At 37.3% G+C, this 26,629-nt stretch overlaps 1 protein-coding gene across 17 annotated transcripts in view; it reads right to left on the bottom strand.

Annotated features, from left to right (window-relative positions):
- The window catches only part of RALGAPB (Ral GTPase activating protein non-catalytic subunit beta), a 109,991-nt gene that overhangs the window by 51,721 nt on the left and 31,641 nt on the right, over positions 1-26,629 (bottom strand). For 9 of the 17 annotated variants that reach the window (XR_012419365.1, XR_012419364.1, XR_012419367.1 and 6 more), the window contains exons 5-14: positions 26,239-26,425; positions 16,333-16,464; positions 10,086-10,264; positions 8,489-8,637; positions 8,163-8,379; positions 5,885-5,920; positions 4,460-4,661; positions 1,216-1,383; positions 650-764; positions 115-262 (exon numbers count right to left, since the gene is read on the bottom strand). Coding sequence is in view for 12 of the 17 variants with exons in the window: in XM_005568983.5 (XP_005569040.1) it covers positions 115-262; positions 650-764; positions 1,216-1,383; positions 4,460-4,661; positions 5,885-5,920; positions 8,163-8,379; positions 8,489-8,637; positions 10,086-10,264; positions 16,333-16,464; positions 26,239-26,425 (1,533 nt within the window). In the remaining 5 variants the exon portion in view is untranslated. The remainder of the gene's footprint in view (positions 1-114; positions 263-649; positions 765-1,215; positions 1,384-4,459; positions 4,662-5,884; positions 5,921-8,162; positions 8,380-8,488; positions 8,638-10,085; positions 10,265-16,332; positions 16,465-26,238; positions 26,426-26,629) is intronic. The other 8 variants (XR_012419368.1, XM_015458049.4, XM_005568987.5 and 5 more) reach the window with 3 other exon arrangements.

The raw sequence follows: 26,629 nt of genomic DNA, 5'->3' as shown, positions 1-26,629 counted from the left end.
AGAATAAGTAGAGCTACATTAGGTTTAGGCTCCGGTCACTGACTGCCGACTCTTCATCAGGCCAGCAGTCAACAGTACTGGGTTTCACTTACAACATAATGTGTGAATACAAACCTAATATCATTTGGGTATTGTTGGGGTCCGTTTCTGTTTGCAAGGCACCTATTAATATATTCACAAGTCTCAACTTCAGGGACAGAAAAGTTATTGGTTTATCATAAGTCGAGCTGTCATCATTACTAAACTTTCCTTCCAGGACCACCTATGGAAAAAGCAAATAATATTTAACATCAGCTGTTGCAGCTCATGATGCCCATGTGGGAATAGCCAGAGTGGAGGAACAGATCAGTCTAATGAGAAAGGCTTTCAGTCTAACATTAGCCACTGTGCTAACTCTGTCACTAACACTCAATATGTTAATAGATGTCCTCAGCCTGTAACTGCTTGAAAACTGGTAGAAAAACTGACAGAGGAAAAAAAAAAAAAACAAATCACAAGTCAACTTTGTTAATTCACTTGAAATAACTTGAATGAAATAACTTGAGTTGAAAAATAAAACATCCCCTGTTCCATTTTTAACATTCGATTTGACTTAAATTAGTACACAAAACAGAATATAGAATATAAAAAAACTTTAACAAAACATTACCTCAGATTTGACTGTGCCAAAATGATGAGGGAGGGGCAACAAAGAAAGTAGGATATTAATGGAGGATCTTCGCAATTCTGTTGGATTTACATAGCTTTTGAATTTTGAGAGCTCTCTGCCAAAAAATAAAAAGATATTAGTATTTTTGAACTAAAGTACATTAGCTACTGCCAAATACATATAATGCCAATTTTTCCAAATCCTAGCATTGTGTATATGTGTATTGTGTATTTCTAAGTTAAACTGTTACTGAATTAAACTAGAAGTTGATCGATTTCTTTATCTAAAATGTAAGGCCTACTCTACAAAGGTAAGACCTCTGTGTTGGAGTTGTTCTCACCCTTCTAGACCAGGCCAAAAACAATTCAACAAGCCCACAGACAAATCAGAACTGAAGGAGTTCAGGGATGAGGTGCGTTTGGACACACTACACTCATTAAGTGTGGCCTGGGTTCTCTTGGACTATGAAGACGACTAGACAGGATACATTAGGAAACTGGGGAGGAAGCACCAACAGACCAGGCCAAATCAGACAGTTGATATAACAGCAGAGAATGATAGCTTACCTGTCAGGCAAAATGGTTTCAAGAGCTGAAATAAAGTAAGGAACCACAACATCAATCCCTTTCAAGTCACAGCAGAACAAAGGAGGAGAGTTTAGAATAACGCTGGCCAAGACAGGATGGCACACATAATCATTTATCTGCAAACCTTGAATTAAAAGCATGTAAAATCTAGGAAAGCAAGAAAAAAATTTTAAACAAACTGCTAATCAAAAGTTTTCATAATTATTATTTGCTACATAGTTATCTGAAAGTGTATTTCCACTCTTCACTATTTTTACCCTTTAAAGAAAGGGCATTATTGGAATTACTGGAATTTACTAGAATTTTACCCTTTAAAAGGTATTACTGGAATTACTGGAATTTTACCCTTTAAAGGGTATTACTGGAATTAAAACAATTCTGAATTATATACACTAAGACCCAAATCATCTTTCTTAATGAAGAAAAAAAACCATTCATGTCTATTGCACCTTCTCAAAGTTTAAGTCTTGCAACTCAAAGTTCTAGGGGCCTGCAAATAAGGCAACCAGAACAAAACAAAACAATAGGCTGCAGTACTTTTCAATAAACTGGGGGAATTGCTGAGTTAAATTCCATAACAGAAAAATGTTGCAACATTTAGTAATTCCTAGGGGAAAAAAGTATGTTTTCATTTTTGTCCCTTCCCCATTATTTTTGGGGGGACAACGAAAGAAAGAAACCTGCATTTGATCTTCTGTATTCATCATGAAGGTCACCTGAATAAGATTCCTTTTAGGAATATGCCTGAATATACCTTAGTTTTTAACTCCACCCCCAAACTCTAATCAACTTACTAAGCATTCAATCTCCCATTACTCAAGAGCAACTACACTGTTATACTCTTCTACTGTGAGGCGAGTTTCTCTTCTCTGCAAAACTCTTCAGAAACAACTTCATCACTTACTGGTTATTGCTTAACCCATTTCAATCTCTCTCCCTAGAACTCAACTAAAACCATACTAGCAAATAACCAATGGGCTCTCGATTGCCAAATCCAAGAGACATGATTAATTCTTAACTCACTCTGCCTTTTGAAAGCATTCAACCCTTTGACTACTCCCTTGTCTCCTTGTGCTTCCCTGATTTCTATGACCATTTTCTTTCACAGGTCCTCTTACTCTACCTGCCTCTTAATGATGGTGTTCCTCAGTCTGACAACCTTAGTTCTGGAAGCTCTCTCTTTTACTAACCTGATTTTAAACACTTATTAAGTCACTAAATATAATCAAATCATTCTAACCCACACCTCTCAACTGAACTCCAGATCTGTTAGCCAAAAGCTTACTGGATATCTGGATGTCTACTGATTACTATGGTACTTCTGTGCACAATATCTGGCACAAAGTAGGACTTAATAAATATTTGTTGACAAATACCCCATAGGCACTTCAAATTCAATCGATTCAAAACTAAACCGATCACTTGCCCTCTCATGAATCTATTGTTTTAGTTTGTCCTACTACCATCCATTCAGTCTTATGGCTCAGTCAGAAAGTTCATTGTGATAGCGTTCTCCCCTACTACTAGAGTACCATTTAGGATATCTCCCCCAGCCCAGAGTTCCTGAGAAACGTACCCCCACAACAAGGGGGTGAGCTCCAACACCCTTATGTGACCTACTTACACAACTGTAGCTGACTAGACCAGAGACAGGCAGATTAATCAGATCCTCCTTCCCAGGAGTCTATAATTAAAATTCAGAGATACTAATTGGCCCTGATGGTCACCTAGACCAAGGTCATGAAAGCTGGGTACTTTTTATTTATTTATTTATTTTTGAGACAGAGTCTCACTCTGTCGCCCAGGATGGAGCGCAGTGGCACAATCTTGGCTCACTGCAACCTCTGCCTCCTGGGTTCAAGCGATTCTTCTGCCTCAGTTTCCTGAGTAGCTGGGACTACAGGGGAGTGCCACCATGCCTGGCTAATGAAAACTGGGAACTCAGAAGCACACTACAATATGAGAAAATGATCTGCAGAGATAAGAAGAATGAAGCAGTTCTGGGAGACCAGGAAGACAGAGAGAGAGGAATAAAGTTGTTTTGGTCCTTGAGTATCTGCTCTTCATGAGGTCATACTGCATTTTCTGACCTTAGAATTTAATAAATATAACTAGCTTCTCACAACTTACTCTCCTTTTACTTAAGTCAGATTGAGAAGGTTTCTGTTGCTGAAAGCCAAGTGCCTATAGTTAAGATAACCCTGCCTAGTTGCCTGTATATACCATTCTTTTTCATATTCATAAAATTCTGTACTTAGTTCCCTCTGATAGGGTCAGTTTAATTCTATCTCCTGAGAACCTAACAAGTATGCAGATATCTAAATACTCTGTTGATATTAACCTCATTTCTGCACCTGTGTGAATGATCAGTAAAGGAAGGCAAAACAGCGTCAAGATGAACGGGAGGCCATTATGAGTTAGTTTAGGAGAAAATGACAAAGTCTAAAGTATAATGGTGGATAGAGTGAAAAGAGCAATCAGAAAGAGGGTTAAGGAGCAGAAAGGCAGGAGTTGGCTGATCAACTAAAGATACAGAAGAAGAGGATTCTAAAATGATTCTTCGTTTCTGCCCTAAGCAACTGAATGGATGGCAGAGGCATTAACAAAGATGGCTGAAGCCATAGATTTGGAGAAGATGACCCTAACCAACTTCCTAACACAGTCTAAACACTAACCATCCTTTAAAAGTCCAGCATAATCATTCAATCCTTTATAACTCTTTCCTGAATCCCCTGGAGTAAATAAATGTGCACTGCTTCTTCCCCTGAATGCCCATACCACATTATCTGTACCTCTCCCATCAATATCCTATTCCTGTTGATCACTGTCACGTGTACACATGGCTTTGTTTGTAGCTCTGCCCAGAAAATAAGCTCCTTGGAAGCAGGATTTACAGCTGACTTATTTCTGGACTGCCTACATGCGAATACTGCGCTAAAAATTTGTTAACAAATTATTGTGGTCCTTCGAAATCTCTCCATATTAAAAAGATTCAAATAAGATGACATAAATAGCACTTCTAAAACAAAAAGGGTCTTAAGGGTCTTTACCAAATCAGACGAGACAGGTAAAATGAAAGATTTCAGGCAAATGTCGATCACTTACAGACATCTGTAGGTATTTCTGACCAACATTCACTCATCGGTTCAGTCGGCCAAGCAACGCTACAATGGCTTCACTATCAAAACTATATAAATGAAAAAACAAACAAAAATTCCAAGACCTGGATAAATAAGCTGGCAGAATCTCTTCTCCAGTCTTCTTGCTACAAAAAATCCTACACAGTGTCCCACAAGCCTCAGCTCTTCCTGCTTCATAGTTATCAGGAAATTCACTTGCATCAAACATAGGATTGGAAACCATGGTGTCTGTGGACATTTGTGACCCTTTCCGTCGAAACTCCATGCTAGCTTGTGTTGTAATGGCTGGGGAGAGAAAAGGAGGGTTTTATTATATTTGCAATATGCCAAGTAGGCTCATGGGACCCTGGACACAAAGATCAAATGTTGGTGTCATTAAATAGCTACTTGAATCCAATAAGTGCTTTTGTTTAGCAACTATGTCTTAATGTTTTTAAAAAGGGCTCTCTGAAATCTTCTTTGAAAATAGGTTACAATTAATTTACAGTGGCATTGTCAGTTTAACAGATTGTACAAGAAGCATTTTTCAACTGATTTTTGATCAGCAGAGTACATTTGTATATATCTGTATCCACATACAGATATATAATACAGAATTTGGCTTTTCTATTATTTCTTTTCTGTTTTTTCTTCCCCCTACACAATGATGCTTAAACGTTAAGAAAAATAGCTACTGCAATTTACACATTACCCTAGATGGACATCCTAATTAAATGGGCAACCCTATACCAGTCTGTATACTTTAGGGAGAGGGCAAAGTAAGGATGAGAAGTGGGCAGGGAGAAAAAGAGAGCATTCCCACAACCCACCCAACTCCAAAACACACACCAAAGAATCGCTCAACCAAGCAAAATGAGAATGAATTTTAACAACCACAGACAGCAGCTAACTTGAGGCTGATAAATCAGAAAATTGGATTGATAAAAAAGATTATCATGGTCATTCGTTATCACTGAAACAGAAGCCCTTTGAAAGTTGCTTTTATTTTTAACAAAAGATTTCACAGTGTATTGAAAATCACTCTGAAATCTTTTATTACTCTACATGAAATGCTTAAATTATTTTATAATAGATTTAATAGAATGCAGAGTCAAGCATAAATCTTTATGCAACTTCCCATGAGCCATTTTTAGTCCTGAATAAGCTATCCAGCAATAATACATTTGAAAAACACTACATGCAGAATGCATACAAATCAAACACTAAATCTGTATAAAAATAAGCTTAAAGCTTTCAAAAAAAAAAAAAAAAAAAAAAAAGCCAAAACACAGTTAGTGCAAAGTCCTGGAATTCATGACATGACCAGACTAGTATACAGAAATAATGGGACTGATTCAGGCAGATTAATTTGCTTTTGCCAACAATCTTCCCCATTCAAAACACAGAAAAGTATTTTTCTTCCCAAGTGCAAGAACTACAAAAGACAATGACAATCAAATTTTTAATGGAATTATGAAAAAAATAAAAACATGACTGCAATTAAGGAGAAGCTTCTGGTTCCTACTTACAAGATTTATAAGAAAGAAGAATTTGGATAAAAGATGCTGCAAGATAATAGAAATAAATGGAAACAAATCAAAGGACAGTAGTAATTATAAAATACTTTAAAGATGGTGAAATTTTACAATAAATTAAGAAGCTTTTTAGCTTTTTAAAAGTTAAATTAAAAGTTTTACGATACCACAAGCTAGTTCAAAAACACAGGAAATTGTGCATTCAGGTCCAAAATTATGATTTTTGTATCATGCAAAACAATGAACGAAGAAAATTACACAACTACAAAGAATTGAGGTTTTGAAGTGCCCATAACGTGCATTAAAATTTTAGTTCATTAACCCTTCCCAGCTCAATGTTACTTTTACAAAGCACAGTGTACTGTCATGTAAATCTAAAGCTAACCAGTTCAAAGAAGCAAACACTTTAAGTTAGAGGTGAACTGCATGGCAGAATTCCTTGATGGCAGCCAGTACTTAAAAACAGTTAATATACCCAAGCCTCCCACCAGACTTGAGACCTCAAGATTGGCACCTAGCATTCTAACCCCTTTAACTATTTGGATACCTCATATCTCCTGGGTAATGTAACAGCCTTTATCATCTCTGAACACAATGAGGAGAAAAGGAGCTTCTATCCTCTCCTCAGCAAGGAAAAATTTTAAAGTAAGATGTTGTTCATATATGATTTGAAATCTGGTTTTTATCTTCTGGTGCAAGAGGGTGAGCAAAGCTGTTACAAACTCCCTGGAGAGCAAAAAGATCTATAAGTTTCCTTTAAGCAAGCCCACCAACCAAGTAGCAGGTTGAGCCATTCTAGATTCATGGATTTCAGTGTCAACAGCTCTATACCCAAAAGTTACATTGTAAGAATTACATCTTAACAAAAATAAAAAAGAAAAACAGGACTGATTCATTCTAGAAAATGCAAATTAATAAATATAAACATGATACAGAAAACTCAAAATATAAGGTACACGAACATAAAGACAAGCATAACCCAAAAGTCGTCTTTTAAAAGTTTTCACTTATTGTAAGTAAGCACATTTACCTATCCCAGAAGCACTACTTTCAAACTGTGAATAAAATTATAATATGAAAATGGCAGAATATAAAGTGTCTGAATTTGAACAAAATAAAGCAAGCAAAGATATCCCTAAACTCAAACATGGCATTCTCAAATTATATTCCTAGAAATCTTTATATTCACAATTTTTCTAAATTAAAGATTTGTAATAACATTCTAAATAATTACATGTGTATAATGTTCACAGACATAGACCCTGGTTCTGAGATGATAATAATAATAGCTAAGAATTATAATAACAGCTAAGAAACCATTTCTAAGAGAAAGCAGAGACCCTTCTGGCCATTGTATTAGTTTTATCCTTGGAGTTAACAGTCTCCCTAGAGATACATCAACTAATGTAAGTAGACGTCTTTTTGTCTTATTTCCAACCCCAGCAGAAGAGTGCTTTCTTACCAAACAACCAATACACTCATTAATGCATATATCACAGTACCTTGCCCATAGTAATAGCAGCTCAATAAATGTCAGCCATTGTCATTTTTTAGCTAAGGCATATTATAAATATTCAAAACACTGCACTACCCCACCCATCCATCCTGCACCCTATGCCAAATATAATGGTTAAGATGACAAAAAAAAAAAAACACCAGCTCTTATTTAGACAGTTTCCTTTTTATAATAAAATCTAAATGAAGATATCAGGGTTGAGTTATTAATTCTCCACCAATCAATCTTATTAAGTTAAAGAGCAAGTAGTATTTTTGAAAGTGTGCCCTTGAAATAAAGTTCTCTAGACTACAAATCTGAGAGGTTACAGTATAGTGTGAAGCAAAAATTTTCTGATGTTTACATGTACTAATGAGTGAATGGCTGTCAAAATTGAAGAAAACACTTCCTGTAATGTAAATTTCCAGTTCGAATTTTTAATTCTTTATATAAATTGTATTATCCTGGCTGACATGAAGGGAACTTCCAGGTCACCTACTGAAAGAAATCTGATTCAACAAAATGTGGCTAACCTTAAGTATGTCTAAGAAAACCAGACAAAAGGCCAAACCTCATAGAACATACATAAAAAGAACAGGGAGGAAATCTTCTAAAGTTCTGTTACTTCAGCTGGAAGGGGTTAAGCACAAGACATTGCTTGATCAGAAACAGAGAGCTTTTTAAGATACATATTAATCTTGCAGGTAGGAAAGACTAAAAAGAAAAAGAAAAAGGAAAAGGAAAAAAGTGGTAACATATTTCTTGAGTAATATTTACCAGTCATGCTGCTGTCTCTGTTTATCCCATTATGAAGTTTACAGTGAACAAATGCTGCATCAAATAACCACGATCCAAAGAGATTCAAGATGCTGTTAACCTTTGGTCTCCGAGGGGCAGGCAGTGGCCGGGGTTCTGAACTAGTCTGATTTGGACTTGACAGAGGAGAGGTGGAAGACGTCTGGTGCTGAACTTTAGAGGCATGAGCAGTAGTAACCTATTAGACGAACACAGGAACACACCCATACCAATGAAAAGTTTGAGAAAACAGTAAGACTTTATAAGCCAACCTTATATAGCTTAACAATGGTGATATAAACTCTTACTGTGCTTGTCTTCATGGTGGCCTTATTCACAGTAACAGCCCGGTGCCTCCGGTTATGTGGTGGGGTGGTATTGACAGCAGCACTTTGAGGCATACTTAATCTATTCACGGGTGTTGGGGGAGCACTGTCTGATCGGGGTCTAGAAATACCTTAAAAAAAAAAAAAAGGCAAATGAAATTATTCTTCATAGGTCAAAATATGTGATCAGAAAATTTTTCCCAGCAACCTAGTGAAGGCTTGGGACACATAGACTATAGCAGAGATTGCTAGTTGCCTCTCAGTATCTATTCACTGTTTCTTCCTGAGTAACAGAACACAAACTTTAGCTGGACATGGCTACCCAGAAAAAAAATGACACAATTTTCAAGCTCCCTTTGCACCTAGATGTGGCCATATTTTGACCATAAAGAAGTTGGTGACTGTTGGGTAGGTCTTCTAAGAGATCTTCTTAAAGGACCAATTATATGCAGACTCTCCTTCCTAATTCCTGGACAGGATGTTTGGAACTCACTCAACCATCACGGCCCATGAGGCACTGTGCAAAGAACGGAGAGGGCCTTGGATCCCTGCTGGTGATGGAACCATTATACTGGCCCTGTACAGCCTAGCCCTAGATTTAACATATGTGAAAATAAGCTATCTTGTTTGTATTAGGATTTTTGGGGTTTTTTTGTTTTTTTTTTTGGAGACAGAGTCTTGCTCTGTCGCCCAGGCTGGGGTGCAGTGGCCGGATCTCAGCTCACTGCAAGCTCCGCCTCCCGGGTTTAGACCATTCTCCTGCCTCAGCCTCCCGAGTAGCTGGGACTACAGGCGCCCGCCACCTCGCCCGGCTAGTTTTTTGTATTTTTTAGTAGAGACAGGGTTTCACCGTGTTAGCCAGGATGGTCTCGATCTCCTGACCTCGTGATCCGCCCGTCTCGGCCTCCCAAAGTGCTGGGATTACAGGCTTGAGCCACCGCGCCCAGCCGGATTTTTGGTTGTTAAGTGGCAGCCAAACTTAATCGGAGCTAACATATTAACTGTACGTTAATAAGCACACATAAATATTTTAGAAAATGACAGATATTATAAATCACTGCCTTTCAACAGGTTAAAAATTTGACTTTTCATATATCTAAAATAAATGTGAAAAACAGCTTAAAAGAATGGCTCACTAAAGGTATAATTTTGCTTTTTAGAGATATATACGAGAATGGTCCCAAATGCATTTTCATCTGCATTTTCTTGGATAGCTAGTATGCACGAACACTCTTTTCTTTTGCAATCATTTACTCTTATCCTTTGTCCATTTATCTACTAGCCTAATTCTTGTTCTTAGCACCTTGTTTGATGTATCAGGTGGGTGCAAAAGTAATTGCAGTTTTGGCTACATTAAATGGCAAAAACTGCAATTACTTTTGCACCAACCTAAATATTTACATAAAAACGATAACCCTCTGGCTATTTTATTTGTTGCAAATAATTTTTCTTCGCTTGTTATTTGTCATCAAATCTGTTCATCTTTTCCTTTGGATGTTTTCTAATAACTCGTAGGGTTAGCCTCTAGAGTTATCTAAATGAAGCTCTTCATACATCTAGCAACATACACAAAATTCACCTAAGAATGCATCCACCAGACAGCTGATTCCACGCATGGCACGAAAAAATATTTGAGGCAGATGTTTAAGGCAGGGATACTGATTCAATTCTTGCGGCATTCCGCTCACATTCAAGAACTGTTCCTGAAATTTGGGAGTAGAGCTTATAATAGCTGGGTTACTCAAATCCACAGGATTACTATTAAAAGAGAGAAAAGAATTAATCACAAATTTAGAAATTTCTATAGCAATAAAATACATGTAATCTAATTTAAGAACAGGACTGTTTGTGCCTATTTCTTTGATTCAGAGAAGAGACTGATTTGTATTTAATGGGTTAGTGATTCAAATATCATCACTTCTTTACAGAAGATCTGCAGAGTGGTTACATGAACATTGCCTATTCAGAGCATAAGAATCAAAGTAAGACTAGAAAAAGTTTTAATTTTTTAAGAGTATACATAGACACTTTTCCTAATATGTTTAGAATTAAGCAATAGAAGATGGACATGGTGGCACGTGCCTATGGTCCCAGCTACTCGGAAGGCTGAGGCAGATCACTTGAGCCCAGGATTTCAAGGCCGAGGCTGCAGTGAGCTATGATCATGCCAATGCACTCCAGCCTGAGCAACACAGCAACACGCCATCTCAGGGAAAAAAAAGAAAGAAAGAAAGAAAAGAAAGAAAAGAAAGAAAAGAAAGAAAAGAAAGAAAAGAAAGAAAGAAAGAAAGAAAGAAAAAGAAAAAAAAAATTAAGCAATGGAATGGTAAAGCTATGTCAACAAGAACTCCAAGGAGAAAATTTTACTTTAATATTAACATTTCCAATTTAAAAAAAAACCTATATTTGAAAATCAGGATTAGTGTTATAGTTTTATGCTGTGTTCATGTGTATGTACTAAAGCCATACATTTCAAAACAATGTATTTGTGTTTAATTACATTTTATGTACAGTTTGAAATATTTCCATTAAAAACAGATTACAATTTTTCACTCAAATGGTTTGCTTAGCATTCCATTAAGAAGCCTCTCCAATTCAAAGTAATACTGATAATCTAAAGCAGGTGAACAGAATTTCCACTACCTACAAGGCAAAAGAACTAGCTGAGAAATAGGAATCAGTGATCTATACATGCTCTGCCTTTGAAAACCTCTTTTTCCACCCACCAAAAGAATTTCAAGTAACTGTAATTGGGGAAAGGGGAATGTGTATGCATATAAGAAAAATGGGCTTCCAAGCATACTGTTTCCACAGAACTGTACTAGTCCATCAAGTAAGACAGAGGAGGGGAGATTCGTCTCTACCAGCAGTGCCTGCTGGGGGCTGTAGTTCAACTATTCAGAAATTAGAAGAACAAGGAGTAAAGCTGAAATGGAACTACACCTAAGTCCAGCAGAGCTTGGTTAAATTCGTGTCTACGATACATCAAAAACTGGAGAGAGAAAGGTTCATACCAGTTTCTCCAAAGGTAAACCAGGAATGATTTTATTGGCACCCAAATATTTAGAGAACAGATTCAAGAAAGTAAGTAAAACTTGAAATGAGAATAGGTAACAAAGGATACGAAAAACTAAAAGAAACTGCATTCCAGCAGTTCCAAATGCCCTGTGTACCTGATGCATTTGGGGAACCTGTTAAAAATCCAGATTTCACCTAAATGTACTGAAACAATCTCCAGATGGGGCCTAAAGGGCAGGTGGGCATACACAAGTCCAAAGACAAGCATTTGAGAACACTATGGGAAACAAAAATGAAAAATATTTTTTTGTTTTCCTGGAAAAAGATAAATCACTAACATACAACACAAAATATTGATGCCTATCTCCCCATCATATACAACCTTCATCCTAGGAAATGTGCCAACAATCACAAATAATCACAATCATAAATAATCCTCACGACCTGCCACTCACAGCTTAAGAAAGGAGGTAAAATTGTCCTAAAGGAGGTATCCAGATGTCTGCCATAGACCTAATTAATGAAGATAATTTGATCCAATTTTCCCTTTGGAGAAACTAAGCAAAGGGAAAGCCCCCATGAACTGAAAGGACAAGCACTGAAGTCAAGCAGTATCACAGCTATTTACACGACTGGGCAGTTATCAAGAGACTGCATGTCCCCCTCTCAAAGGCAGGAGGGAACAGGGACTCAGGAGGAAGCCTGCTGGAGAAAGCAAACAATGCGCATGCACAAGAGAATCAAAAGAGCAAAGAGAAGCAAATGACAGTGATTTGTCCCGAGGCTGCCTTGATTCCTCCCCAACATGAGAAAGGGTTGCTCGCTGCTTCATAGAGCCTGGTAAGACTGCTCTGTTTTCACATAATCTCTTTTTCTCACCTGCATTTGCTTAAGTAGGCTCCTATTTTTGCCACCGAAAATAACTCTAACTAAAATACCACAGTCAGCTCAAGAAGAATATCTAAGAACTACCTCTAAAAAAGACTCTAGAACTAGAGTTTTGCTGTTCATTTATTTCAAACTTTTAAGGAACATAAAACTTTGACACAACAGACCATAAAAAAGTATAGGAAGTTTTCCTATCCAATTCATCAAAAAAGATAGAACTACAGACAATTCAGAAAAACACTAAAAGCAAAGCATTCCATAACCAAGCAAAACTTTTCTTTCAGGAATGATAGATGGTTCAACACTGGGAAATTAATTAATATTTCACATCAACAGATGAAAGAAGAAAAACCACTTAATTGTTTAAATGGATCCAAAAATATTATTTGAAACAATTCAGTACTACTCCTGACTTTATTTATATTTTAATTTTATTTATTTATTTTTTGAGACAGTTTTGCTCTGTTGCCCAGGCTACAGTGCAGTATGTATGATCTTGGCTCACTGCAAATCTGCCTCCCAGGTTCAAGCAATTCTTGTTCCTCAGCCTCCTGAGTAGCTAGGATTACAGGTGCACCACTATACTTGACTAATTTGTTTTTTGCTGTTTTTTTTTTTTTTTGGAGATGGAGTCTCGCTCTGTCGCCCGGGCTGGAGTGCAACCTCTGCTTCCCAGTTCAAGTGATTCTCCTGCCTCAGCCTCCCAAGTAGCAGGGATTACAGGCATGCGCCACCACACCCAGCTAATTTTTGTATTTTTAGTAGAGATAGGGTTTCACCAAGTTGACCAGGCTGGTCTCAAACTCCTGACCTCAAGGGATCCGCCCACCTCGGCCTCCCAAAGTGCTGGGATTGCTGGCATGAGCAACCATGCCCAGCCCGTTTTTTGTATTTTTAGTAGAGATGGGTTTCACCATGTTGCCCAGGCTGGTCTCGAACTCCTAAGTTTGCCACCCGCATTGGCCTCCCAAAGGGCTATTATTTACAGGCGTGAGTCACCACGCCCAGCCTTTATTTTCAAAAATTTTTAATTGCCTCCCAGCACTTTGGGAGGCCGAGGTAGGCGGATCACGAGGTCAGGAGATTGAGACCATTCTGGCTAACACAGTGAAACCCCGTCTCTACTAAAAAATACAAAAAATTAGCTGAGCATGGTGGCGGGCGCCTGTAGTCCCAGCTACTCAGGAGGCTGAGGCAGGAGAATGGCGTGTATCCGGGAGGCGCAGCTTGCAGTGAGCAGAGATAGCACCACTGCACTCCAGCCTGGGCAACAAAGCGAGACTCTATCTCAAAAAAAAAAAAATTAAAAAATAAATAAATAAAATTTTTGATTGTTTAGGAAAGCAGGAGCATAAAAAAGAACATCTAGCATCGACAACCAACATCCTACTCAAAATTCTATATATTAGAGGCATTCTGAAGAAAATCAGAACCAAAAAAGGTGCCAAAACAGTATCACTTTAATTCAACAGTGTTCTAGAAGTTCTGATGGATACAGTAAAATAATATGCAGAAATAACTGTAATAATAGCAACTTTCAAGGACCTACCATGCCCTAGGCATCATACCATTTTACATGCTTTTTCTTCTTCAATTCTTATAACGAGATGGTACAATCATTATTCCCATTATGTAGATTAAAAAGAAACTGAGGCACAGGGAGAATAAATTGTTCAAGTTCACAAAGAAAAAACTAGCAGAATTTGAACTCAAGTCCAAGTCTTACTGCATCCAAAGTATTTTTAATTAGTCACCAAAACAAGTATGAATTATCAGAAAAGAGACACTTCTTATTTGCAGGTATGTGTCCATATCTCAGAAGAATCAGTGAAATACTCAGAGCTCTTTTAAATGCCATATATAATATACAAAATAACATGAAGTAAAAAATGTTCTTTACAGCAGTAATAACCATCTAGAAGACAGAATAGCAGAAAAGAGTTAGCTTTTCACAGCATCAGCAACAAATACCTAGAAATAATGGTAAAGAAAATATTATAAATATTTGTGAAGAAAACTGTAAAACATTTCAATAAGATATGCAAAATTCTGAAAAAGAAAAAGACATGCTTTTAGAAAGGCGGACTCAATATCAGATATCAGCGTTTCCTAAATATAAATGCAGGCTTAATACCAGTCTCATCTTTGGCAGAGTCTGGATAGCTGTTCACAACTTTCTTTTATTCTCTGTTCTCTTGCAATTAAGTGTGATGTGTGTCTGAGTTCTGGCTAATGGAATATGAGTAACAGTGATTTATATTACTTCAAGGCCTGACACATAAAACCCTCCCACAAAATTTTCCTTGCTCTCTGTTCCCCATCTGCTAGCCAGATACGAAACTCCTGCTTATAACACTGAGATCCTAATGGAGTCATCTGTTGAAGATGAAAGAGCCTCTGCCAGCTGGGTCCCTGAACGACTATGTGAACAGAGCCAGTCCTGATTCCAGACTTTATAAAAAATTTTCAGGTTCATTTGCTAAAGCAGAACATATTCCTTACCCTAATTAATACACAATCCAAACCCCAGAAGATTTCATTGAGGTTTTTCCTTCTGTTTGCTTATGTTTTGTAACTTGAAAAATTGGTCTAAAATTGATCTGAAATGTTAAACAGGCAAGAAGAGATAAATACTCTAAGAGAAGGAAAAAGAGAAAAAGACATTAGACCTACTAAATATCAATAATATTATAAAGTTAAAATAATTAAGAGTGTGACTCTGACATAAAAATAAATGAAGAAATTAATGAAGTAATATGTGAACTAAAGATGAATTCCAGGCTGGGCACGGTGGCTCGATGCCTGCAATCCTAGCACTCTGGAAGGCTGAAGCGGGTGGACTGCTTAAGTCTAGGAGTTTGAGACCAGCCTGGGCAATGTAGGAAGACCCTATCTCTGCAAATTACGTGCGTGCATGCGTGTGTGTGTGTGTGTGTGTGTATATATATATAAAGACAGATCCTGAGGTATATAAAAGAACTTACTATTACAAAGGAAACAACATTGGAAGAAATCATAGGTGACTATCTGATCAAAGAACACAAAAGAAATAGAAAATGATCACAGAAAGACATTTAAAAACTAAGATCAGTGACAGCTGAAAAACACAAACTAGAACTACAAAATGGGAAGAAATGATACAAAATGATTAACATACCTAACTTATAAAAAGGTCATAAAGAGTAATTCAGAATCACTGATACACAAATAGAAAAATTAGGCTAGTCAAACCAGAAAGAGAAGAGATGCAAGGAAAAACTTTAAGAATCAGTTTACAACAGAATAAATGTCCCACAGAGCACACAGATGTGGCTGGAAGAGGGACAAGTAAAAAGTAATGAAGCTGAACTGAAAAGAATTACTATATAAAAGACAGGGACAGCAGGATGTAGCAGTATACCCCTCTGCAAAATTTTAGGGTGTATCTCCCACTGAAACTTTAAACAGGTGCTTGGAGGAGGGCTCTGAGAGGCAGACTGACCAGTCAGTGCTGGACACAGAGAGGAGCAAAGCAACTTCCAGTCCCCAAAGAATGTGACAAAATCCCAAGAGAAAGATCATCAGCCAGGCTGCAGCAACAGGCAAGAGAACAAGTGCGGCATCTACCACAGGGAACACGTTCCTAGAGAGTGTAAACCAACAGCGGCTGAGGACAGCCTAACCCTGCTGGGACAGGGAGAGCAGGAGGCACAGGATAGAAACGTGCTTGTTGTCCAACAGGGTTCCATTTGATGAATGGTGCTTAGCGTCCACATTCTGAATTCAAACAAGAGACTTACAGCATGGTTCCTGCCCTAAGACACTTTGATGAATGCTGCTTAGCGTCCACATTCTGAATTCAGACAACAGACTTACAGCATGGTTCCTGCCCTAAGACACTTACTGGGTAAATAGCACATGAAATAATAAAATAACAATACCTTAGCATGTGTAAAAAGCGAAACCATGTCTGTGCAACACACTCATTATCCATTTCTGGAGGGATCAGACTGGCATCTTCATCGGGAACTTTAAATGGAGGAAATGAAGGCCCATATGTAAAGCGTAGCAATCTAGAAAATAAATGCACACCACTGAGTCCATTTCTTAACAGATTGAAAAATACACTCAAGCACAGAAACATGAAAGAAAATAGATGAAACGTGTGTACCTCACATAAGTGAACAAGACATATGGAAACTCTCATTCATAAAACAGACAAACTGAAAGAGGATTTCTAGTTTTTTATGTTTGGGATGAGGAATATGCTAATTACTCTGATCAATCACTATACATTTTTAATACATACATCAAAACATCACTATGTAATCCAAAAATATGTACAACTATTGTGTTCATTTAAAAAAAAAATTTCACATTGAAAACAAACTGGAGACTTCCAAGATGATTTCTAATGGAAAGAAGCTGGGAAGAAGAGAGTATATGCTGGTATATATATTTTATATGTAATACACATGTGTTATTATTAGCGTCTTCTTTACAAGATACACGAGTTTTTGGGTAAAATAAACAAGTATACCAAAAAAAGAATGTTTTAAATTATTTAAGATACTTAAAGTATTTATAGATAATAAATTTAATAATTTAAGATACTAATTTATAGAAAATTATTTAAGATACTTAAATTATAAAATAATAATTATTAAAATACTGCTACTTCCTGCTGTCCTTGTCTTTTATATAGTAATTCTTTTCAGTTCAGCTTCATCACTTTTTACTTGTCCCTCTTCCAGCCCCATTCGTGTGCTCTGTGGGACATTTATTCTGTTGTAAACTGATTCTTAAAGTTTTTCCTTGCATCTCTTCTCTTTCTGGTTTGACTAGCCTAATTTTTCTATTTGTGTATCAGTGATTCTGAATTATTATTTATGACCTTTTTATAAGTTAGGTATGTTAATCATTTTGTATCATTTCTTCCCATTTTGTAGTTCTAGTTTGTGTTTTTCAGCTGTCAGTGATCTTAGTTTTTAACTGTCTTTCTGTGACATATATTTATATATATGTTTCACATGTATACATTACATATTACTTATAAATCATAGCTATTTATATACAATACTTGTATAATTATATAATCATACAATATTTAAATTTTTTAAAACATTCATCTCACTGCAAATTTCTGCAATATAACTAAGTTATAATAGTTTTACATGAAGTTTAGAATTTCTGATATACCATAAAAATAACTCAACCACTCAATTACTTAATAGTAATATTCTAAATGTATTAAAACTATTCAAAGCCCTTTAACTCAATTATTCTCTATCTAAAGATAATATAATCAGAATACATATAAAGACTATGTATAAAGCATTCATATCACCAATATTTTTTAAATAAAATCATGGGAACAACATAAATATCAAAACAGCAGGGGAAGATGGCAGGATTGCTTGAGGTCAGGAGTTTGAGTCTGCAAAGAGCCACGACTGCACCACTGCACTCCACCCTGGGGAACAGAGCAAGACCATATTTCAAAAAAAAAGAAAAGAAAAAAAAAAAACGGCCGGGCGCGGTGGCTCAAGCCTGTAATCCCAGCACTTTGGGAGGCCGAGACGGGCGGATCACGAGGTCAGGAGATCGAGACCATCCTGGCTAACACAATGAAACCCCGTCTCTACTAAAAATACAAAAAAATTAGCCGGGCGAGGTGGCGGGCGCCTGTAGTCCCAGCTACTCGGGAGGCTGAGGCAGGAGAATGGCGTAAACCCGGGAGGCGGAGCTTGCAGTGAGCCGAGATAGCGCCACTGCACTCCAGCCTGGGCGACAGAGCGAGACTCCATCTCAAAAAAAACAAAACAAAACAAAACAAAAAAAAAACCACGCTGGCACAGTGGCTCATGCCTGCAATCCCAGCACTCTGGGAGGCCAAGTCTAGTGGATCACTTGAGTCCAGGGGCTTGAGGCCTGCTTGACCAATATGCAAAACCTCATCTTTACAAAAATTATCTGGGCATGGTGGCATGCACCTGTAGCTCCCAGCTGCCCCGGGAGGCTGAGGTAAGAGGATAGCTTGAGCCTGGGGAGGTTGAGGCTGCTATGAGTCCTGATCACACCACTGCACTCCAGCCTGGGCAACAGAGCAAGACCTTGCCTCAAAAAAACAAAAATAACAACAACAATAACAAGGCAATTATTAAATGAATTATATTCCAATTACATAATGGAAAACTACAAAACCATTAAAAATATGATCTCAACAGCTATTTAATGAGAAAAAGTATGTGTAACTAAAAGTGACAAGAATCAGACATCAAATGAAACAAGCAGACAATATTATATAGAATAATTTCAAACTGGTATTTTTAAAAAGGGAACTAAATGGAAAAAATACATTAAAACGTTAACATGGGTTGGCTCTAAATGATAGGTATTTGTCCCTACATTTTCCAAATTTTCTATTATAAGCATGTAATGTTATCACAATTAAGATAAAAGCATTACTTAAAAACAGATTCATAATTTTTTTAAAGCAATTGTCCTGCCTCAGCCTCCCAAAGTGCTGGGATTACAGATGTGAGCCACCACTCATGGCTATATTCATAATATTGATGTTGTCTGTGATATATGAGAATCAACAAAATATTCCAAAGTTTCATTTTTTAGTTTAAATAATAATAAAGATCTAAACATTTTATTAACTCAGAAAAAGAGAAGTCTACCTTCTGATACATAATACTACCTACAAAGTTTTTGTTCCTGTCACCCCTTCTCTTTGCCCCCAGTCAAACTGGAATGAGATCAAGACTCTAGATCTAACTACCAGTTTACAGGAAATACAGTGGGGCAGAGGAATATGTTAAATTAACAATGTGGACGTAATTGGAAAAATCCAGAATGTGAAACACTCTGTAAGACAACCCAGTTTCTTCAACAAAAAAATTGCAAAGAAAAATAAAGCAGAAACCTAGGCCTGGTGTGGTGGCTCAGGCCTGTAATACCAGCACTTTGGGAGGCCAAGGCAAGAGGACTACTTGAGCCCAGGAGTTCAAGGCCAGCCTGGACAACATGGAGGATCCCCATTGTGATCAGAAATATAAAAATTAGCCAAGCATGGTGGTGCACGCCTGCAGTCCCAGCTACTCAGGTGGCTGAAGCAGGAGGATCACTTGAGCCTAGGAGATTAAGGCTGCAGTAAGCTGTGATTGCACCATTGCATTCCAGCCTGGGTGACAGAGTAAGAAACTGTCAAAAAAAGAGAAAGAAAGACAGCAGAAACCTATACAGTTGTCCTTCAGTATTATGGGGGATTGATGCAGGACACCCCTCAGATGCCAAAATCCATGGATGCTCAAGTCCCCTTACATAAAATAATTTAGTATTTGCATATAACCTACACACATCTTCTTATATACTTTAAATCATCTCAAGATTACTTATAATACCTAATACAATGCATACACATCCCTTCATTCGCACAGATTCAATGCAGTACTCAGTAGAAGGCAAATTCAATTTTTACTCTTTGGAATTTTGTGAAATTTTTTGCCAAATATTTTTGATTTCTGAATGGCTGTGTCCATGGATACAGAACCCACAGAGGACCAACTGCACCTGAAAATTTGAACACCGATTGGCTAACTGATATTAAAGAATTGTCAACTTTTTTAGGTGTGATAAAGGTATTATATTTTTTAAAGAACCCTTATCTATATCTAGAGTTATACCGGTATACCTTGGAGATCTTGCAGGTTGTTTCACACTACCCTAATAAAACAAATATTGCAAAAAGCAGGTCATGCACGTTTTTTTGGTTTCTCAATGCATATAAAAGCTATGTTTGGACTATACTGCAGTTGATTAAGTATGCAATAGGATTATATCTTTAAAAATCAATGTACATCCTTAATTTAAAAATATTAATATTTTACTGCTGAAAGATGCTAATAATCATCTGTGCCTTCAGCAAGTCATAATTTTTTCCCTTTTTAAAACTTTCCAACTTTTATTTTAGATTCAGGAGGTACATGTGCAGATTATCTGGGTATACTGCATGATGCTGAGGCTTGGGGTACAAATAATCCCATCATCTGGGCTTTTCAACACTGCTCCTCTTCCCCCATCAGTAGTCCTCAGTTTCTAATGTTGTCATCTTTATGTCCATGAGTTTTACGTCCAATGTTTAGCTCCCACTTATAAGTGAGAACATGTGATACTTGGTTTTCTGTTCCTGTGTTAATTCACTTAGGATAATGGCTTCAAGCTGCATCCATGTTGCTGCAAAGGACATAATTAATTCTTTTTCATGGCTGCACAGTATGCCATGGTGCATATGTGCCACATTTTCTTTACCCAGTCTACCACCGACGGGCATCTACGTTGATTCCATGTCCTTGCTATTGTGAATCGTGCTGCAATATATAAGACTGCATGTGTCTTTTTGGTAGAATCATTTGTTTTCTTTTGGATATATACCCAGCAACGGGGTGGCTGGGTTGAGTGGTAGTCGTATTTTAAGTTCTTTGAGAAATCTTCCAATTGCTTTCCACAGTAGCTGGAACTAATTTACATTCCCACCAGCAAAGTTTATAACCATTCCCTTTTCTCTGCAGTCTTGCCAGCATCTACTGTTTTTCTGACATTTTAATAATACCCATTCTGCCTAGTGTGAGATAGTATCTCACTGTGATTTTGATTTGCATTTGTTTGATGATTAGTAATATGGAGCATTTTTTCATATGTTTGTTGGCCACTTGTATGTCTTCTTTTGATAAGTGTCTGTTCATGTCTTTTGCCTGTTTTTTGATGGGGTTGTTTTTTGCTTGTTCAATTGTTTTAAGTTCCTTGTAGATTCTGGATATTGGATCTCTGTCAGATGTATAATTTGTGAATATTTTCTCTCATTCTGTAGGTTTTCCGTTTACTCTGTTGATAGTTTCTTTTACGTGCAGAAACTCTTTTGTTTAATTAGGTACCACTTGTCAACTGTTTTTGTTGCAATTACTTTTGAGGACTGAGTCATAAATTCCTTCCCAAGGCAAATGTCCAGAATAGTGTTTCCTAGGTTTTCTTCTCGTATTCTTATAGTTTGAGGCATTACATTTAAATCTTTAATCCATCTTGAGTTAATTTTTATATATGGTGAAAGGCAGGAGTCCAGTTTCATTCTTCTGCATATGGTTAGCCAGCTAACCCTGCACTATTTTTATTGAACAGAGAGTCCTTTTCCCATTGCTTGTTTTTATTGACTCTGTCAAAGATCAGATGGCTGTAGTTATGAAGCTTTACTTCTGGGTTCTCTATTCTGTTCCATTAGTTTATGTATCTGTTTTTGTACTAGTACCATGCTGTTTTGGGGATTGTAGCCCTGTAGTATAGTTTGAAGTTGGGTAATGTGATGCCTCTAGCTTTATTCTTTTTGCTTTAGGATTGCTTTGGCTATTAAAGCTCTTTTTTGGTTCCAATATGAATTTTAGAATAGGTTTTTTCCTAGTTATGTGAAAAAATGGCACTGGTAGTTTGATAGGAATAGTGTTGAATCTATAGATTGCTATGGGCAGTATGGTCATTTTAATGATATTGATTCTTCTAAACCATGAACATGGAATGTTTTTCCATTTGTTTGTGTCATCTAGAGTCATCTTTTCACTGGTAGAGGGTATGGCTGCAGACTGATCAGGATGTTGATTGTTGATGGCTGGGGTGGCTGTGGCAGTTTAAAAAACTAAAACAATGAAGTGTGCCACATGGACTGACTCTTCTTTTCACAAGAAAATTTATCTGTGGCATGCAATGCCATTTCATAGCATTTTACCCACAGTAGAACTTATTTCAAAATCGGAGTGAATCCTCTCAAACTCTGCCATTACTTTACCAATTAAGCTTATATAATACTCTATATACTTTGCTGTCATTTCAACAATGTTCATGGCATCTATACCAGGAGTAGATTCCACCTCAGGAAACTACTTTCTTTGTTCATCCATAAGACATCTCATCATTAGTTTTATCATGACATTGCAGCAATTAGTCATCTCTTTGGGCTATACTTCTAATTGTAGTTCTCTTGCTACTTCTCCACCTCATCTGCAGTGACTTCTTCCACTAAAGCTTTGAACCCCTCATAATCATTCATTAGGGTTGGAATCAACTTCTTCCAAAGTCCTTTTAATGCTGATATGGCAGCTATAGCCTTACAAAACGTACAGTTGACCCTTGAACAACAAAGGAACTAGAGGTACTGGCCCCTCATACAGTTGAAAACTCTATGTATAATGTTTGAGTCCCCAAAAAATTAACACTAATCTAATCAGAAGCCTTACCAATAGCAAACAATTAACACATATTTTGTATGTGTATTATATATGGTATTCTTACAATAAAGAAAGCTAAATAAAATGTTACAAAGAAAATCATAAGGAAAATCAGATGCAGTGGCACACTCATAGTCCCAGCTACTTGGAAGGCTTGAGGCAGAAGATACTGTGTCGGTACAAAAGTAATTAAAATATGGCAAAAGCTGCAATTACTTTTGAACCAACCTAAATAGCTTGAGCCCAGGACCTTAAGAGTGTAGTGCACTATGATCACACCTATGAACAGCCATTACACTCTAGCCTGGGCAACCCAGCAAGACCCCGTCTTTAAAAAATTATTAAAAAGGGCCATGCACAGTGGCTCATGCCTGTAATCCCAGCACTTTGGAAGGCAGAGGCGGGAAGGCTCACATGAGGCCTGGAGTTAGAGACCAGCCTGGCCAACATGGAGAAATCCTGACTCTACTAAAAATACCAAAAAATTAGCTGGGCATGGTGGCTCACGCCTGTAATCCCAGCTACTCAGGAGGCTGAGGCACGAGAATCACTTGAGCCTGGGAGGCAGAGGCTGCAGTGAGGCGGAGGTTGCAGTGAGCTGAGATCATACCACTGCACTGCAGACTAGGTGACAAAGTGAGACTCTGTTTCAAAAAAAAAAAAAGTCGTATAAAAGAGAAAATACATTTACAACACTGTACTGTGTTTACTGACACCGTAAGTTTACGTCATCTTTTCACAAAATCAATTGTCTGCCTGAAATGGCAGGTGACCACAGCTGCAGACCTCAAACGACAGAACACATCAAGCAATTCAACTTTTTTTTGTAATGTCACGAGTTTTCTCTGCTTCTTGGGAGCACTTCCAGCACCTCTAATGGCACTTCGTATGGGTCCCATGGTATTATTTATTCCAGGTTTACAGTATTGTATTAAATATGATGAAAAATGAAAACTGAGACATCACTTTTTACTGAGATACACTATTTACTGGAGAGATTAACTGCTCAAGCAGAGATGATTAGTGTCACATGGGGTTTTAGGTGAATATTCACAACACTTGAGCTCATTGCAATAGCAACAGGAAGTGGCTACAAAATTATTACAGTAGTATAGTATGTACCACAGTTAATTTTATGCAATTACGATTTATACTGTAGCTTTTATGTTTACATTTCTTTACCTGTTGTTTACATCACTGCAAATGGTATCATGTATAGTCTATAAGCATTTGTATGCATAAGTTTTAATAAATTTTAATTTAGTATAACACATTTGTGTATATTTTATGGTAGTAAACAATATAAGACTAGCATGTACATATATTTAATGCACATGACATACCTTTATTTTCTTTTTTCAATATATCTAGGCTACATGGTGCACATTTTTTCAAACTGTCTCAAATCTCAAAAAAAAGTTTCCACTACATATAAGTGGACCCACACAGTTCAAAAACATGTTGCTCAAGGGTCAACTCTATTTCTTAAACAAGATTTGAAAGTCAGGCTGGGCGCAGTGGATCATGCCTGTAATCCAAGCACTTTGGGAGGCTGAGATGGGTGGACTGTTTTGAGGCCAGGAATTTGAGACCAACATGGTGAAACCCCATCTCTACTAAAAATACAATAACTAGCAGGGTGTGGTGGCATACCTCTGTAATCCCAGCTACTCGGGGGGCTAAGGCACAAGAATCACTTGAACCTTGGAGGCAGGTTCTACAGGCACAAGCCACCATACCTGGATATTTTTTTTATTTTTTATAGAGACGGGGTTTGTCAAGTTGCCCAGGGTGGTCTCAAACTCCTGAGCTCAAGTAATCTGCCCATGTCTTACCCCCAAAGTGCTGGGATTACAGGCATGAGCCATTTGCACACAGCCAGAATAAATGTAACATCATTCTTAGTATACGGGCTGCCAAGGCGAGCACAAATTTAACATCATTCTTAAGGGCCCTAGGATTTTCCAAATGGTGAATGAGCACTGGCTTCAGCTTGCCAGGCACTGACTTCTCTCTAGCTATAGAAGTCCTAGATGGTGTCTTCTTCCAATACAAGACTGTTCAATGCACACTGAAAATCTGTTGTTTGGTGACGCCACCTTCATCTATGATCTTAGCTAGATCATCGGGATCAATTGCTGCAGCTTCTCCATCACACTCGCTGCTTCAGCTTGCACTTTCATGTTATAGACATGGTTTCTTTCCTTAAACCTCATGAACCAACCTCAGCCTGTTCCTAAGCTTTCTTCTGCAGCTTCCTCACCTCTCACAGCCTTCACAGAACTGAAGACAGTCAGGCCTTGCTCTGAATTAGGCTTTGGGTTAAGAAAATGTTGTGACTGGTTTGATCTCCCATCTAGACCACTCAAACTTTCTCCATATCATAAATAAGCCTGTTTTGCTTTCTTATCATTCCTGTGTTCAGTGGTATAGCATGTTTAATTTCCTTCAAGAACTTTTCCTTTGCATTCACAACTTGGCTAAACATTTGGTGCAAGAGTCCTAGCTTTCAGCCTATTTTGGCTTTCAACACACCTTCCTAACTAAATCATTTCTAGCTTTTGATTTAAAGTGAGAGACATGCAACTATTCCTTTCACTCGAACACTTTGAGGCCATTTTAGTTACTAATTGGCCTAATTTTAGTATTATTGTGTCTCAAGAGTGGGAAAGAGACGGGGAACAGCTGGTCAGTGGAGCTGTGAGAACACAAACAACACTGATAGATAAAGTTCACCATTTTATATAGGTGTAGTACGTGGCACTCTGTAACAACGACAATGGTAATATCAAAGATCACTGATCACAGGTCACCATAACAGATAATTGTAATTTAAAAGTCTGAAATACGCAAGAATTACCAACATACGACAGAGGCACAAAGTGAGCACATGCTGTTGGAAAAATGGCACCAAAAGACTTACTTGATGCAGGGTTGCCACAACCTTTCAATTTGAAAAAAAAAAAAAAAAAAACACATGGTACCTGTGAAGCTCAACACAGTGAAGTACAATAAAACAAGGTATGCCTGCATATTAAAATAGGATTTAAATGAAAAAATAAGTGTGAAAAAAATGAACCTAAGAGTGTACTTACAAAACAGTGATGGTATTATACATAAATGGCAAAAAAGTAAAATTATTATTATAAAAAAACTACCTACTTTGGTTACAAAGTAGCATTTATAGTATGGTCCCATTTCTGTAAAATTATATATAAATATACATGGTAGGATTTCAGGAGAACTTTTCTATTATACCTTTCTATGGTTTGTTTCTTTAAAATAATGATTATGCATATTTTAGTAATCAAAATAAGAGTGGAATTTTTTTTTGTGGGGGAAGTAGGGTATAACATTTATCTGTTTCTCAAGAATACTTGATTATTCTGAAAGGTTTTAAATGGGCACTAGCCAAACTGTTATATCTATGTTTAAAAAGTGGCTCAATTCTGTATCTAAAGTACAGTAACAAAAGACCCAGCCTTTGTTACAATGTATTCCATGAATGCCAGAAAGCTGCCTAAGGTCAGACAGGGATTGAAGGAAGGTAGGGCAGTGACAATAACCTACCTGGAAGTGAGCGCACAAATGACCTTGCTCCACTGCTCCACCACTGCTGGGTGATGCCTCCAGTTAGCCACCATCTCCTTGGCTGTTTTCCAATAAGGAGGTGTTGGGAAGCACCGAGTACAAGCTAGTAACCACACCTCAAAGAGAACACCAATCAACTTCTCTGCTAGATTCTCAGCAATGCCACCTTACCAATGAAAAGAAAACACATCTTTGGCAAACTTATTTTTAAAGCAGAATCTTTTAAGTCACTGATGTGGGAGAACTGGTCAAAAAATTAAAGTAAGTGCAATGTTAAGTTTTGACTTTCAAATAATCATTTAATAGTAAAAATGAAAAGTAATGCTTAGGAGTTCCTGTGCCCAAAATCATAGATACATCAAAAAATTTC

Source organism: Macaca fascicularis, chromosome 10 (genome assembly GCF_037993035.2).
Source record: "Macaca fascicularis isolate 582-1 chromosome 10, T2T-MFA8v1.1".
Classification (NCBI taxonomy): domain Eukaryota; kingdom Metazoa; phylum Chordata; class Mammalia; order Primates; family Cercopithecidae; genus Macaca; species Macaca fascicularis.
The sequence above is the reverse complement of the archived record's forward strand: the minus strand, read 5'-3'. Positions and strand labels throughout refer to the sequence as shown.